General features: G+C 34.5%; 1 protein-coding gene across 2 annotated transcripts; it reads right to left on the reverse strand.

The window, feature by feature from the left end:
- Nucleotides 1–10,947: 10,947 nt before the first annotated feature.
- kcna2b (potassium voltage-gated channel, shaker-related subfamily, member 2b) lies at nt 10,948–20,902 on the reverse strand. 2 transcript variants are annotated; one of them, XM_051096480.1, is made up of 3 exons: nt 20,704–20,902; nt 19,642–20,045; nt 10,948–17,842 (listed from the first exon to the last, which is right to left on the reverse strand). In XM_051096480.1, exon 3 carries the CDS (start codon nt 17,701–17,703, stop codon nt 16,222–16,224), a length of 1,482 nt encoding a protein of 493 aa, XP_050952437.1. In that variant the 5' UTR covers nt 17,704–17,842; nt 19,642–20,045; nt 20,704–20,902; the 3' UTR covers nt 10,948–16,221. The 2 variants fall into 2 exon arrangements, with proteins under 2 accessions (XP_050952437.1, XP_050952436.1); XM_051096479.1 differs by having other exon boundaries at nt 20,636–20,902.
- Between the last annotated feature and the right edge of the window lie 1,672 nt (nt 20,903–22,574).

A 22,574-nucleotide genomic window follows, 5' to 3' on the forward strand; every position in this document is an offset into this window, starting at 1 on the left:
CATTTGTAGTTTATTGTCAGTGTTAGACTGGTGGGAGGAGGCTTAGACCGGCTCTTGACTGTTTTTCATGGGCCGTGTCAGAATCTGGAGCACGGGGCTAAGAAAAGAATGTGCTCTTCACTGCGCCCAAAGTGTATGATTGCAAAAAAAAAAAAATATATATATATATATATTTTATAACGTCTAATTTATATTCTTGTTTAACAATCACTTTAGCAAAGTTTGTACTATTTTCTGCTTATTTTGATGCATGATTGTTCAATAAATATACTGTCATTAAAATATGTTAATATAAAACATACATTTTAAAATACAGAAACAAAATCATTTTAAAATGTAAAGACTCTGGAAGCATTAAAGCAGATCCTATAGTAAATATAGATTTACAGTTGCAACAACAAATTATATTTTATTATATGATATGATTAATATCATGTTTTTAAATATGGTTTAATTCTAAACATGGTGATTATTTCTACGATGAACACCCAACATAATATATCATATTTACCATCTGAATCTAACAATGTCATGTCAACAAATGGAAAAGTCAGCCATTAATTATTATGTTAATTATTGTGTCTTTTAGCCCCAACAGCAGGTTTTTTTTTTTACCTCAAATACCATACTTTTAAAACATTTTTTCTTTAATTATCTTAAACTAAACAGAAAATCATTAAGTAGACCTTTGTCTCAAGATATATTTAAACACTTTTAGCGATTCTCATTTGCTACTTTAATCTACAAAATTTTTAGCAACAACAAATGTTAGACCAAGCAAGCTGCCCGGGATCGCGCCAAGAATCCGCCAAATTTGCACGTGTATCTTGAAAAGCGGATGTTTTGGAAAGTGCTACGCTACATTTTTCTGCCATCTAGTGGTTTAAAGGAAAATAAAATCAAAGGTGACTTTTACTCCAGGGCGACTTTAGCCCCACAGTAGGGGAGAGCTTGGACGAAAGTACCATTTTTCAGAAAAACATAATTTAAAAAGATAAAGTTGTAGACAGAGATATATTTTGCTGTGGCCTGTAACTCAGAAGTGTGGTCTATCAATACCAGGTGGTATTTTGTACAAATGTAGAAAGACTTCAGTATATTTTCACTTTGAACACAAGTTGCACATTGTTACTTTCATCCCCGTTGGTTGGGACGAAAGCAACACAACAATACAAGCTAGATTTTTTGTATTACTCTTTTTTTTATTAAATATACATGACTATGATCTTGTTAATATGTAACTGCAAACATATTTGTCCTTTATCTTTGCAAAAAAATATTCCTTTTTTATTTTAAATTTAAGTTTCATCAAATCTTTCAAAACCTGAGTGTACAAACTTGAATTGTTTAAAATATTTATTTATTCAATTTATTTTTATAAAACATTTTAACAGAATGAACAATATGAAAATTTAATTAAATCAGCATAATATAAATTCTCAACATAACATTAGGCTTGCTCATGTTTCCATCCAGTTGTTTGTATGCATAAATTCAAAATGTGCATAAAAACACCTGGAAACACTGCAGATTCATAGGTGGAGATGGAAAAGCTAAATATGGCTAAAACCTAAATATGACTAAGGTAAATGCGATGTAGCAGCTGCCCTGAGACTGATGCTCCTGACTGATAGGCCTATGTCCAGAAACGCACTCTCATGAACATCTGACTGAAGCAGACCTATTTCTGTCTTTCTGACCCTCACTCTTGGCATATTCTTTTGATATAATATGACCTAAACATGTTATATAAATGATGCAAGACACAGAAAGTCACCACATTAGCATGCAGCGGGACAAAAGAAACACTTGTTGTCACTGTAGGGGGGCAAAAGTAACAAGTGTCCCGACAAGAACTCCTGACATTTAAACCCGATTTACTATTATACTGAAAAACTGGACCTAACTGCGGGAAACGATAACACAATCACGTGATAGTTCTCAGCTCTGTCAAGGGTGGCGTGCTGAATGTGCTGTCATAACTTGAAAAGCAAATGTAGTCAGGGCTCTAAGAAAATAGCTTTGTTACTTTTGTCCCGCATTACTTTCGTCCCCGCTCTCCCCTACATTAAAAACAGGCTGTAAATTTCAGCTATTTTTAGCTGTACGAAACAGCTCGTTTTGCTGCTTGATATTGCTGATTGGTGTGTCTTACCATATTAATGTATTATTTTAATTGTGAACACACATGGTTTGTAGCGCAAACAGTTTTACTGTTAACTGCACATTGTTGTTCTTCTCTATTTTTCCATATAGCAGATAATAAACAGGAAGTCTTGCACATAGGCTTACTTCCAAGTTAAAGAATAGGGTGGATAATGATTCAAGTAAAGTGTTGCCAAATATTCTTCTTTTTAAATATTGTAAGAGAACACAATGAGAAACGTGGAACAGATAACACTATTTTAAATGGCCAGTGCATCCGTGTTTTTATTGTCTGCATTAATGTAACCTTAAAAGATGAAAATGCACAGCAGTATTGTTGTATTGAATATTCTGGGCTACTGGTTGCAGAAGTTGAGGCCTGCTTAAATGTCACTCAGCATCAGTGGAGTTTAAACAGAATAAACACAGAAATTCACAACAAATGTTTGATCTGGCTCATTTCAGGAGGAGGAGGTCTTGATTTACAGTGTATGACAGAGAATATGACGGCACTAAGTCATTTCATGTATTCTCATCTCATCCCAGCAGACAGGAGGGGTCTTAAAATATCCTAGCCCATGAATATTTTACAGCAGCATACTTGATGACTTGCTCTGTATTTTTCTCTCTTATTCTTCCTGTCCTTGCCAGTTTTTCTGTGTATAGCGATAAAAAAGATGGAAAGGCACACAACTTAAGCAAACAAACCTGTATGACATTGTATATATTTCTAAAATGACTCATACTCCTCCTCTACACCTTTCTCAGCCCCAGTGTTTGTCTGAAAGGATATTGATAGTGTGCCTATCTTCTCAATGCAGACTCATCCATTCTTTCACAATGGAGCAACACAATCCATCAAGTCTAATACGATCCATTAAGAGGTGTGTTCTGCATTTCTCTCCTCGCTGAGCTCTCAGATGCATATTAGAGCTGAAGTGGATGATGTTGTGCTGAGTGACCATTAGCAGTCAATGACTATTTTATTCTAGCAATTTCCACTTTGGCTGAAGCACTCTTTACTTTGTTCTGCTGTGTGCTATTTCTCTCCAAACTTGTGTTTCATTAAAGTTTTCTTTGTAAAAGGATTCTTACCTTTCAAATGTTGGGTGTCAGTGAGATTTAATTAAATTAATACTTTCTTTCAAGGATGATTAATTGATCAAAAGTGACAGTAATTACATTTTATTTTACAAAAGATTCATATTTCAACTAAATGTTGTTCTTTAATCATTTCTGTTCATCATGGAATCACAGTATATTTGAGAAAAGTATGGCAGCTTGTTTTTACCACTGAAATGAAAAATGAAAAACAATGACTTTTCTCTAAATTTCATGATATACAATGCTGATTTTTTTTTTTTCAAGAATTGTGGGATATAAAGTTGCAGTTGCAAGTTATAATAATAAAAAAAAAAAAAAAGACTATGTTATATAAACTCGCAATTCTGACCTTGTAACTTGCAACTGCAAGTTTATATCTCTCAATTCTTACTTCTTAATTTTAAAGATTAACACAGAATTGCAAGAAAAAAGTCAGAACTGCGAGATGTAGACTCACAGTAGCAAGAAATAAAAGTCTGAATTGTGAGATAAAAAGTCAATTACATTTTAAAAAAACAATTATTTATTTATTTTTTATTTCAGTGGCAGAAATGGAATTTCTTAAAAAAAAAACAAAAAAACAAAACAAATTTGCAATACTGGTGTAGCAATCAGTCAAAACATTTTCTTTAAAAAACAGGGGGAATATAAGGGGAAAAAACATGCCTCCCATTTTCAATTGGTCAGACAAAAATGATATATTATTACATATAAAAATATATTTTAAATACACAATTATTTATGAAAATCGATATAATCTATATAACTCTATATACATGATTTATTTATAAATAAATAAATAAAATAAAATATTGCAATTAAAACCAACACTGAATTAAAAATATATATACAATTATATAAGTCCTGAGTAAGATATTTTACATAAAATATGTTTACATATAGTCCACAGGACAAAAAAAAAAAAAAAAAAAAAAAAGGATGATCTATGACTGTTTTTTTTGATTTTGTGATAGTTTATGAATCCCTTGTTTGTTCTAAACAGTTGCACTGAGCACTGTTCTTCAGAAAAATCCTCCAGGTCCTGCAGATTCTTCAGTTTTCCAGCATCTGTTGCATATTTGAACCCTTTCCAACAATGACTGTTTGATTTTGAGATCCATCTTTTCCCACTGAGGACAACTGAGGGACTCATATGCAAATATTACAGAAGGTTCAAACATTCGCTGATGCTCCAGAAGGAAACACGATGCATTAAGAGCCGGGGGGTGAAAACTTTTGAACAGGATGAAGATTTTTTTGTTGAAATATAATTTTTTTTCCCCATTAGGTACTGCCCTTCGGAAGCAGCAGAAGATACTTGCATGTTTCCTGGAAGACAAATAAAGTACAATTTACCTTGATCTTCAAATTCCAAAAGTTTTCACCCCCTGGCTCTTAATGCATTGTGTTTCCTTCTGGAGCATCAGTGAGCATTTGAACCTTTTTTGATAGTTGTGTTTGAGTCCCTCAGTTGTCCTCAGTGAGAAAAGATGGATCTCAAAATCATACAGGCACTGATGGAAAGGGTTCAAAGATGCAAAAAATGCTGGAAAACTGACGAATCTGCAGGACCTGGAGGATTTTTTCTGAAGAACATCAGGCAGATTAACTGTTTAGGACAAACAGGGAACTCACGAATATATATATATTCCGTAAATGCATGACAAGATTTATGTCCAGCATTATAAATTCAGTTAAATATTAATGAAACATGCTTCTAAATAAAGGCCAGGAAATATTATGCTGCTCTTTTCATATGTCTGATCCTGTATCTGGAAAACTAAAATTAAAAATAGCTTACATTTATAGATACAGCAAAGTTACATTTTGGCTTTAACTCCAAAACTGCAAACTATAAACAAAAATGAGAAGCTATGTGAAAAATTGTATATATACAACTGATGTTAATTTAATACATTGTATTTCTATGTTCAGCTAAAATATGTATTTTGTTCTATAGCTTTAGGTCATAGACAGAAATGAAGAGTAGTTTGTCTGAACTATCATTTACTCTTCTGCTGTGCTGGAGGTGAAAAGGGAGTAAGGCCAGAGCCTTCATCAATTACCATCGACCCAAAGCTATACTGATCCACTGTGGTCTCTGCACTTCCTCACCAGACTCAGAATAACCCTGCATTAGGGTCTGTGATATCTCATCACTTAAGGTTTCATGCAGGTTTTCTGTCTCCAGAGCTGCAGGTCCTCTAATGTGGAGCCATGACCAAGACAGCATGCAGACAGACAGATTTTCTGGATGACCACAGCAGTGTTCACAGCACTGTAGAGGGGTGTCATGCACCTGTTTTATTTAAGAGGGCGCTAGTGGTGGCCACTGACTGACTTGTCATTGTAGGCAAGATGAAGTTTTTTCTTACAAAATAGTTTGAATGGCAGTAATATATCTAGCAGTGCCTCTTATAATGTACCTTACTGGGTCAGCACTCAACCAATCAACATGATGGTAATTTGGATATTTAAAACAACAGAGTGCAACTGAGTGATTTACTCACCATCAAGCTATCCTATATGACTTTCTTCTTTCAGATGAATACAATCAGTTATATTAAAAAATGTCCTGACTCTTCCGAGCTTTATAATGGCAGTGAATGGGTGTTCAGATTGTAAAGTCCAAAAAGTATATCCATTCATCATAAAAAGTACTTCACACAGCAATAAAGGCCTTCTGAAGTGAATTGATGTGTTTGTGTATTCACCAGAGCTTACTCTACACCTACACCTCTGGAATGCCACTCTTTTGCGCATGACACTTGGTGGAAGCTAGAGATTACAGTTTATGAAGTTTTAAATATGGATATTTCTCTTACACAAAGGCATCGATTCCCTTCAGAAGGCCTTTATTAAACCCCCAGAGCTGTGTGGAGTACTTTTTATGATAGATGGATGCACTTTATTGGACTTCAAAATCTCAACAGCCATTCACTACCATTATAAAGCTTGGAAGAGCCAGGATTTTTTTTTAATATAACTCTAATTGTATTAATCTGAAAGAGGAAAGTCATATACACCTAAGATGGCTTGAGGGTGAGTAAATCATGACATAATTTTCATTGTTTGTGAACTATCCCTTTAAATTTTAGTTTCAAAAACCTGACTATTGTGCTATATATACAGTATATATATTCCTGGCCTTTATTTAGAAGCATGTTTCATGAATATTTAACTGAATTTATGATGCTGGATATAAATCTTGTAATGTATTAACAAAAAAGGCATATATATATATATATATATACTTTTGACAGTTGAGGTCAAAAGTTTAAATACACCTTGTAGAATCTCCGAAATGTTAATTATTTTACCAAAATAAGAGTTTTGAGTTTTCACCCTCCCCTGCTCAGTTGTCCTCAGTGTGAAAAGATGGATCTCAAAATAATACAGTCATTGTTGGAGAGGGTTCAAATACACAAAATGCTGAAAAAGCAAAGAATTAAGCACACAGTATTAAGAATCAAGTGTATGTAAACTTTTGAACAGGGTCATTTTTATAAATTCAACTATTATTTTCTCTTGTGGACTATATGTAAATGTCTTTTATGTGAAATGTCTTATTCAGGTCAGTACTAAATAAAAAATGACATGCATTTTGTATGATCCCTCTTATTTAGGTAAAATTAGCATTTTGCAGATTCTGCAAGGTGTATGTAAACTTTTGACTTCAATGGCATATTTATATATATATATATATATATATTTGCACTCTACATCACTGTTGAAAGAATAGGGCTCATTAGCACCCCATGCCTAAAAACAGTTCTGCATACAACCTTTTACATATTTTCAACTAATAACTTAAATTACATATCATTAACATAAGTGGTGCTAGTGTGAAAAATTAAAATGAAAAGAGGTACAAGTGAAAAGTACTTAAGCTCTCAAGTGGTGAAATTACCAATTTTTCTTTTATGCCAAAAATGATTAGGATATTAAGTAAAGATCATGTTTCATGAAGATATTTTGTGAATTTCCTACCGTAAATATATCAAAACTTAATTTTTTAATAATTAGTAATATGCATTGCTACTTTAAAGGTGATTTACTTAATACTGATGTTTTTACACACTGTAAAAAACAGTTTGTTGAGTCAAATTAAAATAATTTGTTACTCGGCTGCCTTAAAATTCAGTCAACTCAAAAAAAGTTTATTCAACTTGAAATGTTAAGTTGTACTAAGTGACAACTTAGATGTTTGAGTTGATTCAACATTCACTTAGTACAACTTAACATTTCAGGTTGACTAAACTTATTTTAGTTGACTGAACTTAAAATTTTAAGGCAGCAGGGTAACAAATTATTTTAAGCTGACTCAACAAATTTTTAGTTTTTTACAGTGTACCCTAAGATGACAGATATTCAAATAGTTGTATAATTGTACAAATATTGTCCTATCCTAATAAACCATACATCAGTGAAAAGCTTATTTATTCAGCTTTCAGATGATGTATAAATCTCAATTTCACAAAATTGACCCTTATGAGGCCCAGGGACATATATTACAAATTGTAATCGGTTATTTAGTATATTTTGATATTATTATCTAGTGAGCTTTATTTTAAAGGTTTGTTTCAGTTTTAGTTATTTTAGTACTTCAACTTATTTCACATTTCTAATTTTTTTATGTTTTTTTTTTTCATTTAAAATCATTAAATATTTAATGCTTTATTTCAGTTAATAAAAAAATCTTTTAAAGGTTCCAGTTTTACTTAACAGCAACATCTCTAACTGTCATTAATTATGATCAAATCATCTCTTACACATACAGTGACCTCACTCCTCCCTTCTGTAGGGTTCTAGCCGCTTTCTTTGCTCAGCTAATGAGGAACAGAAGATGATGAATTGCTATTAGCAAGATGTTAGGAAACTACCTGCTCTCACAGACTCTGCTTCCCTGCGTGCCGCTGTACATCCATCTAGCTGTAAGGCTGCAGATCCCAGCGGACTGTTCCCAGCACTTCCCTGTCCTACTTTCACTGGCCAAGCGCAAGTAGTTACCGAACAGGGGTGGAACAGCAGTCGGGGTCAGTCAGTGAATGCGTCTCTATGGGACAACCAGTGGTAAATTAGCTTGTGCTATTAGCATACGGTTTGCAGCTAAAATATGGTGCTGCATTTTAAATTTGGCTCTGAAAGAGAGTGCTGAGATTCTCCCTCAGATGGCATTTTTGGATCAATAGCCATCAGGACTCTTATCTACTGCACGCCATCTCATCTCAGACAGTCTGTCGGCCCTCTTTACAAACAATAAGAGAACAGAGGCGTCTGCAGCAGAAATGAGCACCTATGGCGGTGACAGTGGGGTGGTAATGGTGTTGGGCAGGTTTGGACCAGCTCAGCTGAGCTAGAACAGATGGGTGAGACGGGCCGGTGGAAGGTGAGATCTTCACCTGTCGCGGGAAGCTGGAAATGTTTGCTCTCCTACAGGTTATCCATCGCCCCATAAGGAGTGGATTATAAATAGATGACTTTGCTTTCTCGGTGCAACACAGAGTGCATTTTGCTTCACTTAGGAGCACAACACAATGCATTTGGATGGATCTTTCTGCTCGCTAGCATTCAGATGTACAGTGGCCTTGTGTACAGCAAAGAGAGCACTGGCTTTTTTAAAACTGTCTTAGCAACCATCTGCAAACTCTCAAAAACATGTATTACTTCTACTTCAGACACAATTTCAAATCTTTCTAATAAAAAGAAAAAAAAAATGCATATATAGAAACCTGGAAATATTGATTAATGCATATATATATATATATATATATATATAGAAACCTGGAAGTTAGAATTTTGGGGGAAAAACATTCACTAATTTTAGGTCATTGTCATTGTTTAAAAAAGCTAAATGTATATATATATATATATCTCATATCTTTTTTAAACATCAATTTTGTGACATTGAGCATGTGAAAAATAGAAAAATAAAATAAAATAAAATAATATAAAATAAAAAAATGGCAATTACATAAGAGAAGGTTAAAACCAACATCAAATAAAAAAATATATACATTAAATTACACCTAAAAAATTTGACATTGAGCATGTGAAAAATAAAAAATAAAATAAAATAAAATAAAATAATTTGGCAATTAGGCAAGAGAAGGTTAAAATGAACATCAAATTAAAATATATTTAAAATTGTTTAAAAAAAAATCTAATTTGTGACATTGAGCATGTGAAAAATAATAAAATAAGATAAAAAAAGATAAATAAAATAAAATAAAAATTAAATTAAAATTTAAATTAAATTAAAATTAAATTAATAAAATTAAATTAAAAAATAAAATTAAATAAAACATGGCAATTAGGTAAGAGAAGCTTAAAACCAACATTAAATTAAAATATATTTTAAATGATTTTTAAATAATCTAATACATGACACTAAGCATGTGAAAGATTAAATTAAAATTAAATAAATAAAATTAAATAAAAAAAAAATAAATAAAAGATGGCAATTAGGTAAGAGGAGCTTAAAACCAACATCAAATTAGAAATATATATTTAAAATTATACTTTAAAAAAAGTACTGAGCATATGAAAAAAATAAATAATTAAATATAAAATAAAATAAAATATTAATAAAATAAAAAAGACAATTAGAGAAGTTTAAAACCAATGAATCCACCCGTATCCACTAACAGTTTCATGAATGAATCACCCAACATCACCATCATCCCAAACTTAAAGAGACACAGAAATAATCACGAGTCATTGTAAGCTTATCATGATTTATAATATACTCATCCTCATAATCATTATTGATAGATCTCTTTACAGTTAGAATCTTTTGGAAGGAAAAGATGCATCTCTTGTTCTCTTTCCAAGATTGTCTTTTAGGTTTAGCATTAGCGTCCAGTGGTCCTTGTAAAGTGCATGACATGTATCACATCCAGAGAATGTATCGAGTCCTCCGTCTCTTGGTTCTTCTCTTATATTATTGTGCTCAGTTTTTTAAAGTTTTTTTTTTCTTTATCCTAGAAAACAAAAGGTCTGTACAAGAAATGAAAGATCAGGCCTCCTGGATGACAATATGGGGACAATGTCACATATACACATAGACACATGCAGACCAACACCTAATACCTCAGCTCATCCGCTGATGTGCACAGTTCATTATCCGACACCCCGCTGACATCAAGAGTATCTCCACAGACGGTGGAGAGAGGTGTGCTACTACACAGAAACATAACATACGCCTTTACAAGCAGTCAAAGGTTTGCCATTCATAAGGCCTTGTTCACACAGGCAGCAAAAATTCGATTTTTCAGCATGTAACAGATCAAAATAGATCCAAATCACATTCACCGGTCATCTTGATTAAAATCTGTTTTTTTTTTTTTGTTTTTTTTGCAAATGTGTACTGTGTTTTAGTAACCTTGTGTAAAAAGAACGACACTTTAGAGACTTTTGACAAGTACTTGGTATGGAAATAATATTTAAAAAAATACTCAAATGCAAACTGAATTGCACATTATTTACAATTAAATAAAACTTTTTTTTTTTTTACCCTTAAGTACTTAAGTACATTTTTACATATAATTTCCAATGCTGCGCAATGATTAATCACAATTAATCGCATCCAAAATAAAATAATAATAATATATTTATATTCATATAATCTATATTATATATAAATATACTTAATATATAAACATAACATATTTTAAATAATATATTTATATATATATATATATTTATATATATATATATATATATACACACACACACACAATAAATATACACAGTACACACACAACTTTTATTTTGGATGCGATTAATCGTGATTAATCATTGCCCAGCAATAATAAGTTTATAAATCTGTCAACTTTAAAATATGGTTAAAGTTTACTATTGAAATTATTTGTTGTATGTTGTTTATTTAAATATATTTGTAATTACATTTGTAATGATAACAATGAAAATTTAGTATATTTAAAATATATTAACTTTACATAAATATCACATAACATACTACAGTTCAAATTATAATCAAATACTTTCCGTGAGCTTTAGTATATTAGTCAAGAAATCAAAAAAGTGCACTTTAACACAACAATTAAAACAATTATTTAAAATGTATTTTCATTTCATTTTCAAATTGTATTTAATTTGATATTATTACAAAGTGCACATTAAAACTGTGTTAAGAAACACAATCATGATACTGTACTTTCTTTAAGAACACTTGCTTTTATTTAATTGATATTACTATTTATTTCTGTGAGTGCATACATCAGTAATATTAATCATATCTACAGGTTCAGATATTACCTCTGCAAGTGTAGTCTTGTAAAAATATACACATTTGGTGCACATTTAATACAATTAAACACTTTTTTTTCACAAGGGCATGAATAGATTGGATTTCAAAGCTATGTTTTTTTTTCATAATTCAGGGTGCAGCATGTAAGCTATTTATAATATCACAGGCAAAATGTGAACTATGGAGAATTCACTATATGCTACACAATAAATTAATGAAAAGATGGATAAAATAATGAGTGATGCTATACACTTTATTCTTTTAACGCGCAAGTAAGCCTTTAAGCGAGACTTCTGGTTCATTAGCCGCTAAAGGGAATGAGAAGAATAACAACTTGCAGTAAAAGGTAAAAAATGTTTGCACTACAAACCAGTGTGTTCATAATTAAGATAATACATTAAAATAACATGGTAAGATACACCTATTTGCGATTTCAAGCTACAAAACCAGCTGTTATTTTTTAACAGCTAAAACTAGCTTGATGCAGATGAGACCGGAAGCCCAGACCCATAAATTAATAAATTGCCGCACCCACTCTTACGGAAAAACAAGGTATGTTTTAACAAACAGATCCAGTCAAAATTGCAGCAAAGACGTCAGTCCAAAAATGGATTTGGAAAACAAATCGGATTAATGCACAGTGTGAACAAGGCCTTTCACTTCAAAACAAGATGAGAAGCTAGCACATAGCTCCCACCTCCATCAACGCCGAAACACCTCCGTTATGATCGTTTTCTGCATCACATCCGCTCCTCTCAATCTTGGTCTGTTCATCTATCTGTTTGTTCATTCGTCCACCCGTCCTTATTTATATATACACTGTATTTCCATATTGCATGTACATGTTTATAGCAAATGAGGGCTTATGTTTTTTTTGTTTGTTTTTTTTTAATCGATAAATCATGCCTGAGTGTGAACAGTAAAGCCTGCAATGACATTCAGTTGAATATTGATTAGATATAAAGGCTTGGTTTGATTGCTGATACATTTATATACCGCAGTAATCAATAGGCAAAGCTTCTATGACAATTACATTTAGAGGTTCTTCTTTTTTTCTCTCAGTGTTTGTGCTTAACGTATATGAAGTATACTAATACTACAATACATCTAGATTTGGATAAGGATTAAAGGATATAATTGCAGCGGTGAATTCGTCAAATATTAAGAAACTGCGTTACATGGCGGAGGTGTTTTATAAAGCTATAGCTTGTGTTAAGACAACAATGAAAGCAGCGTTTTTTTGAAAGTATCGTCACAAAGCTGTGTTCGTATATATATAGGCGTTAAAAGTATTCGAAATTTCTAGAGTATTACAAATGTACAGACCGACTGTCGTAGTGAATATATTTAAAAACAATATATTCGCAATTTTAGACAGAACGAGGCAGCTATGGAGATGCTAATAAATATGATACTTTGAGAGCATCAGTTTGCTATTAAACGCTTACTAAAATTCCGACATCTTATTAAGAATTCCTTCGTCTCAAAGACGATTTGTAGCCCTGGCAGTGTAAAAGGGCTTGTTCAATTACTGCATACCTTACATCCTTTGCATGGACATCCAATATAAAAGGGCTTCTGCATGCATTCAACAACACACTCGGAAAAGAAAAAAAAAAAAAAACACTGAGAAAGTCTGTTTTCCTGAGGCGATTGATAAGCATCCTCAGAGTGGCATATGTTAGGATATACAGTCATTACAACAGAATGCGATCGGTGAGAGGAGGACAAACAATCCATTGTGATTCTAAAATGCTTTTCTTTGAAAAAACAATGAAGGAATGGATGCAAAATAATTTTATGTGTGAATAAACGCCTTAAACTACTACAAATAAGTCAACGCGATTTTTTTTACTTTCACTTTCAAATCCCTCTTTCATGTCCTTTTCGTACATTTCATACATTTTTTTCCTCATTATACAAGTAAAATGGGTTGTGAACAGTTTCATGATTACTTTAAGTGACTTATCACATTCTTGACACAATTCATGTCTTTTCTAGAGACCAACAAACATGTCCTGTCAATTAAGGCTGAACGTAAACGTAATGGCTGCAATATGTCGCTCACTTTTTCAAATCTGTGAGACACTTCTCTGCTTTCTCTAAACATTTCCTTAAAACTAGTGAAAGCAGGTAGCATGGCTTAGCATATGTTCAAACCCCAGTCCTTGCTCGTTGAAGCTCTGGGCAGGGGAAGTCAAAGTGTTATTAGGTTAGGAAGTCTTGCATTTGGAAAGGGTGGAGTGAATGGCACACCACGTTCTTGGATATGGCAGTATTGCCTCACTGAGAGGCCTTCGAAGTTTTCGGAGAGAATTTGCATGGCCTCGATGGCCAGAGGCCTACATCTCATTCGGCCAGCGTAACAGCAAACATAGTGGCAGGGAGATCTGCCAAGTATTTTGGCAGTGGAGTGAATGTAATTCTGAGAAAAACCTCGGGCAGTTGAACGTGTCTAAACTTGGGTGGTAGGGTATGTACTGTTTAGTTACCATAGAGCTTTTCTACGTCTCAGCTGTAAATTGCATAGGTCCTGAACCACTTGGATTTCAAAACAAAAGGTTTTCTGCTATTATTTCACACTTTAAAGACCTCATGAAATGGTTTTACAAAAACAATGCCATGACTAAAGACTGAAGAGAAGAAAGCACTCAAAAATAAATACATATTTACAAAATAAATAAATAAATAAAATCAATAAGATATTTTTTTGTGATTTATTTGTTTCTTAAAAAAATATGATTTCATAAGTACACATGGCTACATTTTAATGGAGATGTACCTTTGCATAAGCATGGTGTAGTTACATTATCTACCAGCATGGGCTAACTATTGACACTAACCAGCCAAACTAGTTGTCAAACGAGACTTTCTCATTATAGAGAGCATTTAATCTGCCAATTTAAAAAAAAAAAAACAGAAAATGTCATCAGTATTTTATTTCATTTTCAAAGGCTGAACATCTGAAATATATCTTTATATGCTTCTTATAAATCATATAGAGTGCTAGCATTTCAGTGGCCTCCGGATGGAAAGGTTTTGATTTCATGAGGTCTTTAACATCAACAGACAATGCTAGAGAAACCATCTTTAGTTATGAGGATAAGCTACAGACTAGACATGTCAAGTGTACCAACATTTAATGGGATAAAATCACCAGAATCCCTTGTTATTGAATCAGGGATTGAGACTGAGAAGTTAGATCTCCCCCATATCCAAATGTGGTGCTTTGAAATGCTCGTTTTAGTTTGGTGCATCTCACTCTCCCTCGCTTAATTAAACTAAACTAAGAAATGAACAACCTTGATGGTATTCGACCCTGAAAGTGGGCTATTACACTATAACTAATGTATTAGCCTACTAACATAGTAAACTATTCGCAAAATCTTGCAACCTTATAAACAAAACAAAACAAGCATTTATAATATTGCACGTACCGTTAATCTCACAGAGAAAAATATTTATATTGATAAAGATATGAATACTTATTTCTAGTTTTGTAAGTATCATTCTTCCTACATGCATGCTACGAGGAATGTGTACCAGACATGCACCACAAAAGTAGTAGAATATTTCCTATCTCTTACAAAAGCTATTCAAGGAAGCATACAAGTTTTATCCAAATTCTCCAGCATCATATTATGAGCAGGATGCACCATGAAATGGCACTAAAATGTAAAAAGAACATAAAAATGCAATAAAGAGCGGCAGTGAACTTCATCTTTGGTGACCTGACTTGGTGAGATAGTGTTTTGCTGTTGTTGGCTGCAATGTCACAGTAAAATATCTACACTCCTGCAACCCCTCATCAGGCGCTTGCAGGGGTAGATGTTCGTTACAAAAGACATTTGTCATACACATGGAATGCTTGGAAGTTTGCAATGCTGGGAAAAGTAGGTGACGGGAGGAAATGATGCAATGGAGGGCTGCTGCTCATGCAGTATAGTGGAATGACGACGATGGAAAAATGGGCGACTTCAAAACAATCTCCGTTCCACTTTCAGGTCTGTTTACTCTAACACGGGACACACTGAGATCCTAGAGCGCTGGCAGCAAAAGAGGGAAAGGGGGCAGTTTAATCGGCTTTCCGGGCCCCCGAGACTGGTCATGCATGTATTTCACCGTCACAAGATGGAATGTAACATTTTAGGTACCGCGCATGGTACGCTGTTGCGGCTGGCAGGACAGGCAGCGTTTGTGCATTCACCGAGAAATACATCCTCCATGGTGATTCTTCACGAATATATGTTAACTCCTCCAAGCCACTAATCAATTTGGAGTGACAAAATTGTTGTGCTTCCCAGGTACAAATAGACTCAAGGGGTCCTCAGGTTGGCAGTGAATGGGGGAATGGGAGTCAGGAATTGGTCCCTCTATGCTACGCTTGTATCTATTGGTTAGGCTACGATTTGGCTACTGTTGCAAGCAGAACGACTACTAGAACAGTCACACAGAAAAGACAAACTCCATGCAGACACTGAACACAAGGATGCAAAACAACGTCCCCCACCAATCAAGTTTTCCAGAACTTGCGACAGGGAATGGGGATGGAATGATGGACAGGTCTTCCGTACTGATCCTTCGCTCAAACGGACCCATTTCAGTTCCCCCGTCTTGCACGAGGCATCTGAAGCCTTCAAAACTGGGGTTGGCGCTCCCCTACTTTATCCCACCTTCTTCGTCAAGGCAGTTCAAAGCGGTTATACATCTGTAAGCATTTTGGTGATGTTAACATAGTTAGTGTTGGTTAGGGTGCAGTTGCCGGTCTTGATGTTCTCCTCTCGAAAGTCCTCGTTGCTGTTGTTCACAGCTTCTTGGATTTCCATGTAGTCAGACTTGCTCATGGTTGACCCGCTGCGGCTCTTTTTCAGGTCCTCTGAGGAGTCTATCTTGGGGACGCTGGTCACATTAAGGTACTGGGCCTGTTCCTCGCCCTCTGTCTCTCGATGGTAGAAGTAGTTGAAGTTTGAGACTATGACAGGCACGGGCAAGGCGATGGTCAGCACACCAGCGATAGCGCACAGGGAACCCACGATTTTGCCTCCGATGGTAGTCGGAACCATGTCACCGTACCCTACTGTCGTCATTGAGACCACGGCCCACCAGAAGGCATCGGGGATGCTTATAAACTGCGAGTCCGCCTCGTCCGCCTCTGCGAAGTAGACGGCACTCGAAAAGAGGATGACTCCGATGAAGAGAAAGAAGATGAGCAGCCCGAGCTCCCTCATGCTGGCCTTGAGCGTTTGCCCGAGAATCTGGAGCCCTTTCGAGTGCCGGGACAGTTTGAAGATCCTGAAGACTCGTACTAATCTGATGACCCTCAGAATGGCAAGCGACATGGCTTGCTGCCCTTGCTGGCCATCCTCTGGCTTCTCTGCTAGCTCTGTGCCCAAGGTGATAAAGTAAGGTATTATAGCCACGATATCAATGATGTTCATTATATTGACAAAGAAGCCAGCTTTGCTGGGACACGCAAAGAACCGCACCAGGAACTCAAAGGAGAACCATATAATGCAAAGGGTCTCCAGGATGAAGAAAGGGTCAGTAAAGTAGGTGGAGGCATCGCTATTTGTCGAGTTGGAGCTGGACACGGACCCTCCCGTGTTGTCCTCGCTGCGAAAAACCGGAAGTGTCTCCAGGCAAAAACTGACTATAGATATGAGGATGACCATGACGGAAATGATGGCGATAATCCGGGCAGGCCCCGAACTTTCAGGGTACTCGAAGAGTAGCCACACCTGCCTCTGAAACTCATTTTCTGGCAGGAGTTTTTCCTCTTCCTTAATAAATCCTTCATCCTCCCTGAACATCTCAATGGCTTCTTCCCCGAGCTCGTAAAAACGTATCTCCTCAGAAAAGATATCCAATGTCACATTGACAGGCCTACGCAACCTGCCACCTGACTGGTAGTAATAGAGAATGGCATCAAAACTTGGGCGGTTCCTGTCAAAAAAGTACTCGTTCCTCAGAGGGTCAAAATAGCGCATTCTCTTTTTGGGGTCCCCGAGCAATGTCTCTGGGAACTGAGACAGAGTTTTGAGCTGCGTCTCAAAGCGCAGGCCGGAGATGTTAATGACCACCCTTTCGCAGCACTCATGGTCTGGTTCCGGGTCGTACGTGTCCTGTGGCTGACCCGGGAGAGCTGCGGCTTCATCGACTGGGTCGCCTGTGGCAACAGTCATGCTGTGAACGAATGCAACCTGCAGCTTGTGGTCAGGATGTGACGATGTTCCCTCTAAAATTTGTGGGGAAGAAGCAGGGAAATTTGGGGCTTCCTTTCACTCGTTATCACCTCCCTCTTGCATTAGAACCCAGGAATCACTGAAAGAAATATAAAGCAGAAAAAGAGATTACTTAGGCCAACATGCATTCTATTCAACATGCTCACTGCAAGAATGCAATGTGCTTGGTGAATATGCAACGCAGTGCACAAAGTACTCATTTTGTGTTTGAACTAATATAGCAAGTTACTCAAACACCATCAAATCTAAAATGTAAGTGAACAGACTTCAAAGCACCGCACAAGAACCCAAAGCATTGCTGTGAAGGAAATACACAGAAAATATGGCTCTAGAAAACCAGGGCATCTAAAAACATCGATCAATCATATGGAGAAGTCAGCCTGACCACTTTACACATTGTATTTGCTTTTATCTGCCAAGTAGATCAATACTTGCCATGGCAAGACTGTATCATTCCTCTTAGGATTCAATTATGCACTGTAAATCTAATAACAGCCTGAGTGCACTTAAATCATAATTGGATATTCCAAAACCTCCCCAAATGCATTTCGCCAAGACAGCAAGACTACTTGAGACAGAAAAGATGAAGAAATGCAACACTGTCTACTTTAGTTCCCCATCAATAGGTAAAAAAGCATACATATCATTCAGTAACCATATTTACATGCACATAATTTTTCAATTAAGGTCTGTACAGTGTTTACTATTTAAGACATTTGCACACTGTGCAGTAATTGCAGTATTGCTGTATTGTTTTCTGGAAATACTGCAGATGCTATTGCAATATATTTAGGTGATATTAGACTGATTTATTTTTAATATAATGAATTAAGGGAATCACATAGCCACATTACTCAATAAATGAGTTTCTTCATTAGCATGACTTTTACAAATGTGTATATCTGAAATTGTGTAGAATTACATATGCGTATATAAATGAATGTTAAATTATGGTGGATTTCAGGTGTTGATTACATGATCCAAAATTCTAATTTGGATAATTTGGCATATGTGACACTGGACCACAAAACCAGTCATAAGGATCAGTTTTTTGAAATTGAAATATGATTTCCATTGATGTATGGTTTGTTAGGACAGGACCGAAATACAACTATTTGAAAATCTGGAATCTGATGGTGCAAAAAAATCAAAATATCGAGAAAATCGCCTTTAAAGTTGTCCAAATGAAGTTCTTAGCAATGGATACTACTAATCAAAAATTAAGTTCTGATATATTTATGGTACAAAATATCTTCATGGAACATAAACTTTACTTAATATCCTAATGATTTTTGCAATAAAAGAAAAAAAATAATAATTTTGACCCATTCAATGTATTGTTGGCTATTGCCACAAATATATCCATGCGACTGGTTTTGTGGTCCAGGGTCACATATGCTGAAACCAGAATATCGGTTATCGATTTTGTGGATAATATCAACTTAATGTATAAACAAATTCTGATCAGTATTGGAATATTCTTTTGCTTCTAACCACAACCAACGTCCCTGCTGCTTAAACCAGCCTAACACAGTTTGCTAGGCTGGTTTTAACAGTTTTAAGTCCGTCTCCCAGCCTGTCTAAGCTGTTGCTTAGAAGGTTTAGCCGTCAGGCCGGCCGGTTACTCAGTCTGAGCAGCTGAAAAGTACTCTAAAACCATCCAGCAGGCTAAGAGACCAGCTAAGACCAGCGAACCAGCTTAGGCTTCTTTTAAGCCGGGGGTGTTAATCTAAACCACAAACATATGAATCATGCAGTGTGACTAATTAAACCTATTCACGTGTTATTCAAATAAAAAACAACTTGAAGCTTCCAAGAAGTCAGTCATCTCAGCATCCACAGACTGCAATAAGCAAAGAATCGGTTACGCAAGCTTACCTGCAAGCATCGAGAGTCCCCAAAGCGCCAGAGAAATCATTTGCTAAATGATTGTGTTTACATGACACCGGCAGGACTAATAAAACGTCTCGTTGCCAGGGTCAGTGGTGTCTTTCAGCAGCCATTCATTACAGGTACTGCAATGATCCTGGTCTTCCTCCCGCCCGCTGCGCCAGATCTGCTGCGCCGGACTCGAATAAATCCAGCCGTGTATGCGCCTTCAGGACAAACGGGAGACATACAGCGGCGTGTCTCACAGAAACGAACGGAGGCAAAGCGAAGGGGACTCCCTTAAGGCGTTATTTGCAAAGCGCTTCCCATTGAAACGGTCCAAAGATGCTAAGGTCAGCAAAATCTGACGCCCCCTGTGTCCTCACAGTGTTGTCTCGACTCAATTCAGAGATCTGCAAAGAAACAGGGGAGCTGTTTGCGTTGGGCGTCGCCTCAAACATGCTCACATTACACAAGATAGTAACATTTAACACAAGAGACTGAGGAGAATTGCCTGAATACGTGTGGCCGCTCGAGTTTGCTGGCCGAAATGATGCTCTGAGGAGTGGCAACATCTTGTTGTTGAGCAAACGTGCTCATCTTACGGGCAAAAATCCATAGAGCATCACGTTTCAGATGTTCCCGGTCATAATTTTGCTGTTTGCTTGGGGTTTTTCCGTTGCGCAAAGACAGCGTCCCTCTTTTTTAAGGTGTTATCCAATTGCCCAAAAACGAGTTTTGTTCGATTACAGGACACATATTCAGATTCCAGGCTCATGCACCCATGAAAAACACATCACACCGGCTGTGATCAGTGTTTTAACCCCTTCAAGCAAGCGCTAGGTGTCTGCAGTGACATGCTTCAGCAATAGGTTCCTCTCGCTAGGTGGATGATCAAAGCATGCCCATGCATTACTGTGCTAAAGGCATTCACGCATTTCGGTTCACTCAAGGCATTGATGCATCAAAGCATGCATTTAAAAGATCAAAATGAAAAGTCAACCTTCCCGAGTTGTTTTCAAGATGCAAAATATCCATCCAAATATGCACAGGGATTCCTCGTGCGCTTACTTGTACTCTCCTCGTTCATTTTAGGGAGTGGCGCGGCGCGAGCGAGCCTTTTCATGTCAAAGTCCAACTTTTCGTCTTTTACTCATAATTATTGTGCGAGAGCGAGCGGTTTGGGCTGCAGCTGGGCACTGCTGCGCATACAAAGAGACTACGGTGAGCTGTGCTGCTGCTACTGCTGCTGCTGCTGCTCACCACCACTCCTTACCGCTATACAGCGTGGGCAAATTAAAGGGGACGCGCCTCCTCTGCGCTAATACAGCTGCTGCTGCTGCTGGTACCTCACTGGCTGCTCACACAGACAGCCTCTGGGATCAGTTTAAATATTATCAGAGTAAATATAAATAAATAAATATATAAATATATAAAATATATATAAAAAAATATGCATTTTTAATAATAATAATAATTGTCATTGTTGGTTTTTTTTTTTTGACATTATAAAGTTATCATATTACATATTTTACTTTAATATAATTGATAATAATAAATATCATATAATTATTTAGATATATAAATGTTACATATAATTATTATTAACATGAAAAAAACCTATTCCTGTCTAAATGACATTTTTATACACATTTTATTTATAACTCTAATTTTATTTATTATTATAAAATACTACAAATTTTACAAATGTAATAACGTTATATATATATATATATATGTGTGTGTGTGTGTGCATAATTTCTAAAATGTTTGTATTTATAAAATGCATTGATTAATATATATATATATATATATATATATACACACACACACACGCACACACACACACATACATATGTTTTAGAAAATTGCATATATATGATAAATATATGAATGAGTAAATAAAAATAAATTTAAAAATTTTAATTTAAAATGTAAATAATTATTAGTTTTAGAAACTTTCATATATATATATATATATATATATATATATATATATATATATATATATTTCTAAAATGTTTGTATTTCTAAAATGCATTGATTAAAATGTGTATGTATATATATCTATATATATTTGAAATGTTCTAAAACTAATAATTATTTACATTTTAAATTAAAATTTGTTAATTTTTTATTTATTTTTATTTACTCATTCATATATTTATCATATATATGCAGTTTTCTTAAACAAATATTATTATTAATAATTATTATAAATAAATACTAATAATAGTAATAATGATAATAATAATTATTATTATTACAATACAAAGTTGCCATATTATTTTTGTATTAATTATATTCATTATTAATATGAAAAAAATAGTATTCCTAGTACATTTTATTTATAACTTTATTCATTTTATTTAATATTCATATAATTATAATATTATAATACTATTTTATATTTTATTTAATATTCTAAAATACTATAAGTAAGCTTATAATATATTTACAGATAATATATATTTATTATATATTTATATTTTCATTTATTTATTGTTTATGAAATATTTATATTGAAATAATTTTATTTTAATTCTTATACAATATAAATTGCTGTATATGCATTGTTTTGTATAACATAATTGTTTATAAGAAATATCAGGAAATAATTTAATTATATAAATGTAACATATAATTATTACTGACATGTACAAAATAGTATTCATCCAGTTGACCTTTTATTGTTTCATGTATTACTCCAATTTTTATTTATTATTCTAAATTAGTATAAATAAAGGTAATGTGTGAATATAATGGAATGTAATATTTGAAAATAAATAATGAAATGTATTTATAACACTTATATAAAGTTATATAACATTTAAATAATAAATAATTAATATAATTAGTTATTTTATATTTTATTGAATGTGCTTATGATAAATATTGTATAAATATGATGTATTATTATATAGATGTTAAAATAATAATGT

Source organism: Labeo rohita, chromosome 23, assembly GCF_022985175.1.
Source record: "Labeo rohita strain BAU-BD-2019 chromosome 23, IGBB_LRoh.1.0, whole genome shotgun sequence".
Taxonomy (NCBI): domain Eukaryota; kingdom Metazoa; phylum Chordata; class Actinopteri; order Cypriniformes; family Cyprinidae; genus Labeo; species Labeo rohita.

Excerpts from the sequence above, each read along its gene's own strand:
- kcna2b (XM_051096480.1), bottom strand. The coding sequence starts at position 17,703 with ATGACTGTTGCCACAGGCGACCCAGTCGATGAAGCCGCAGCTCTCCCG.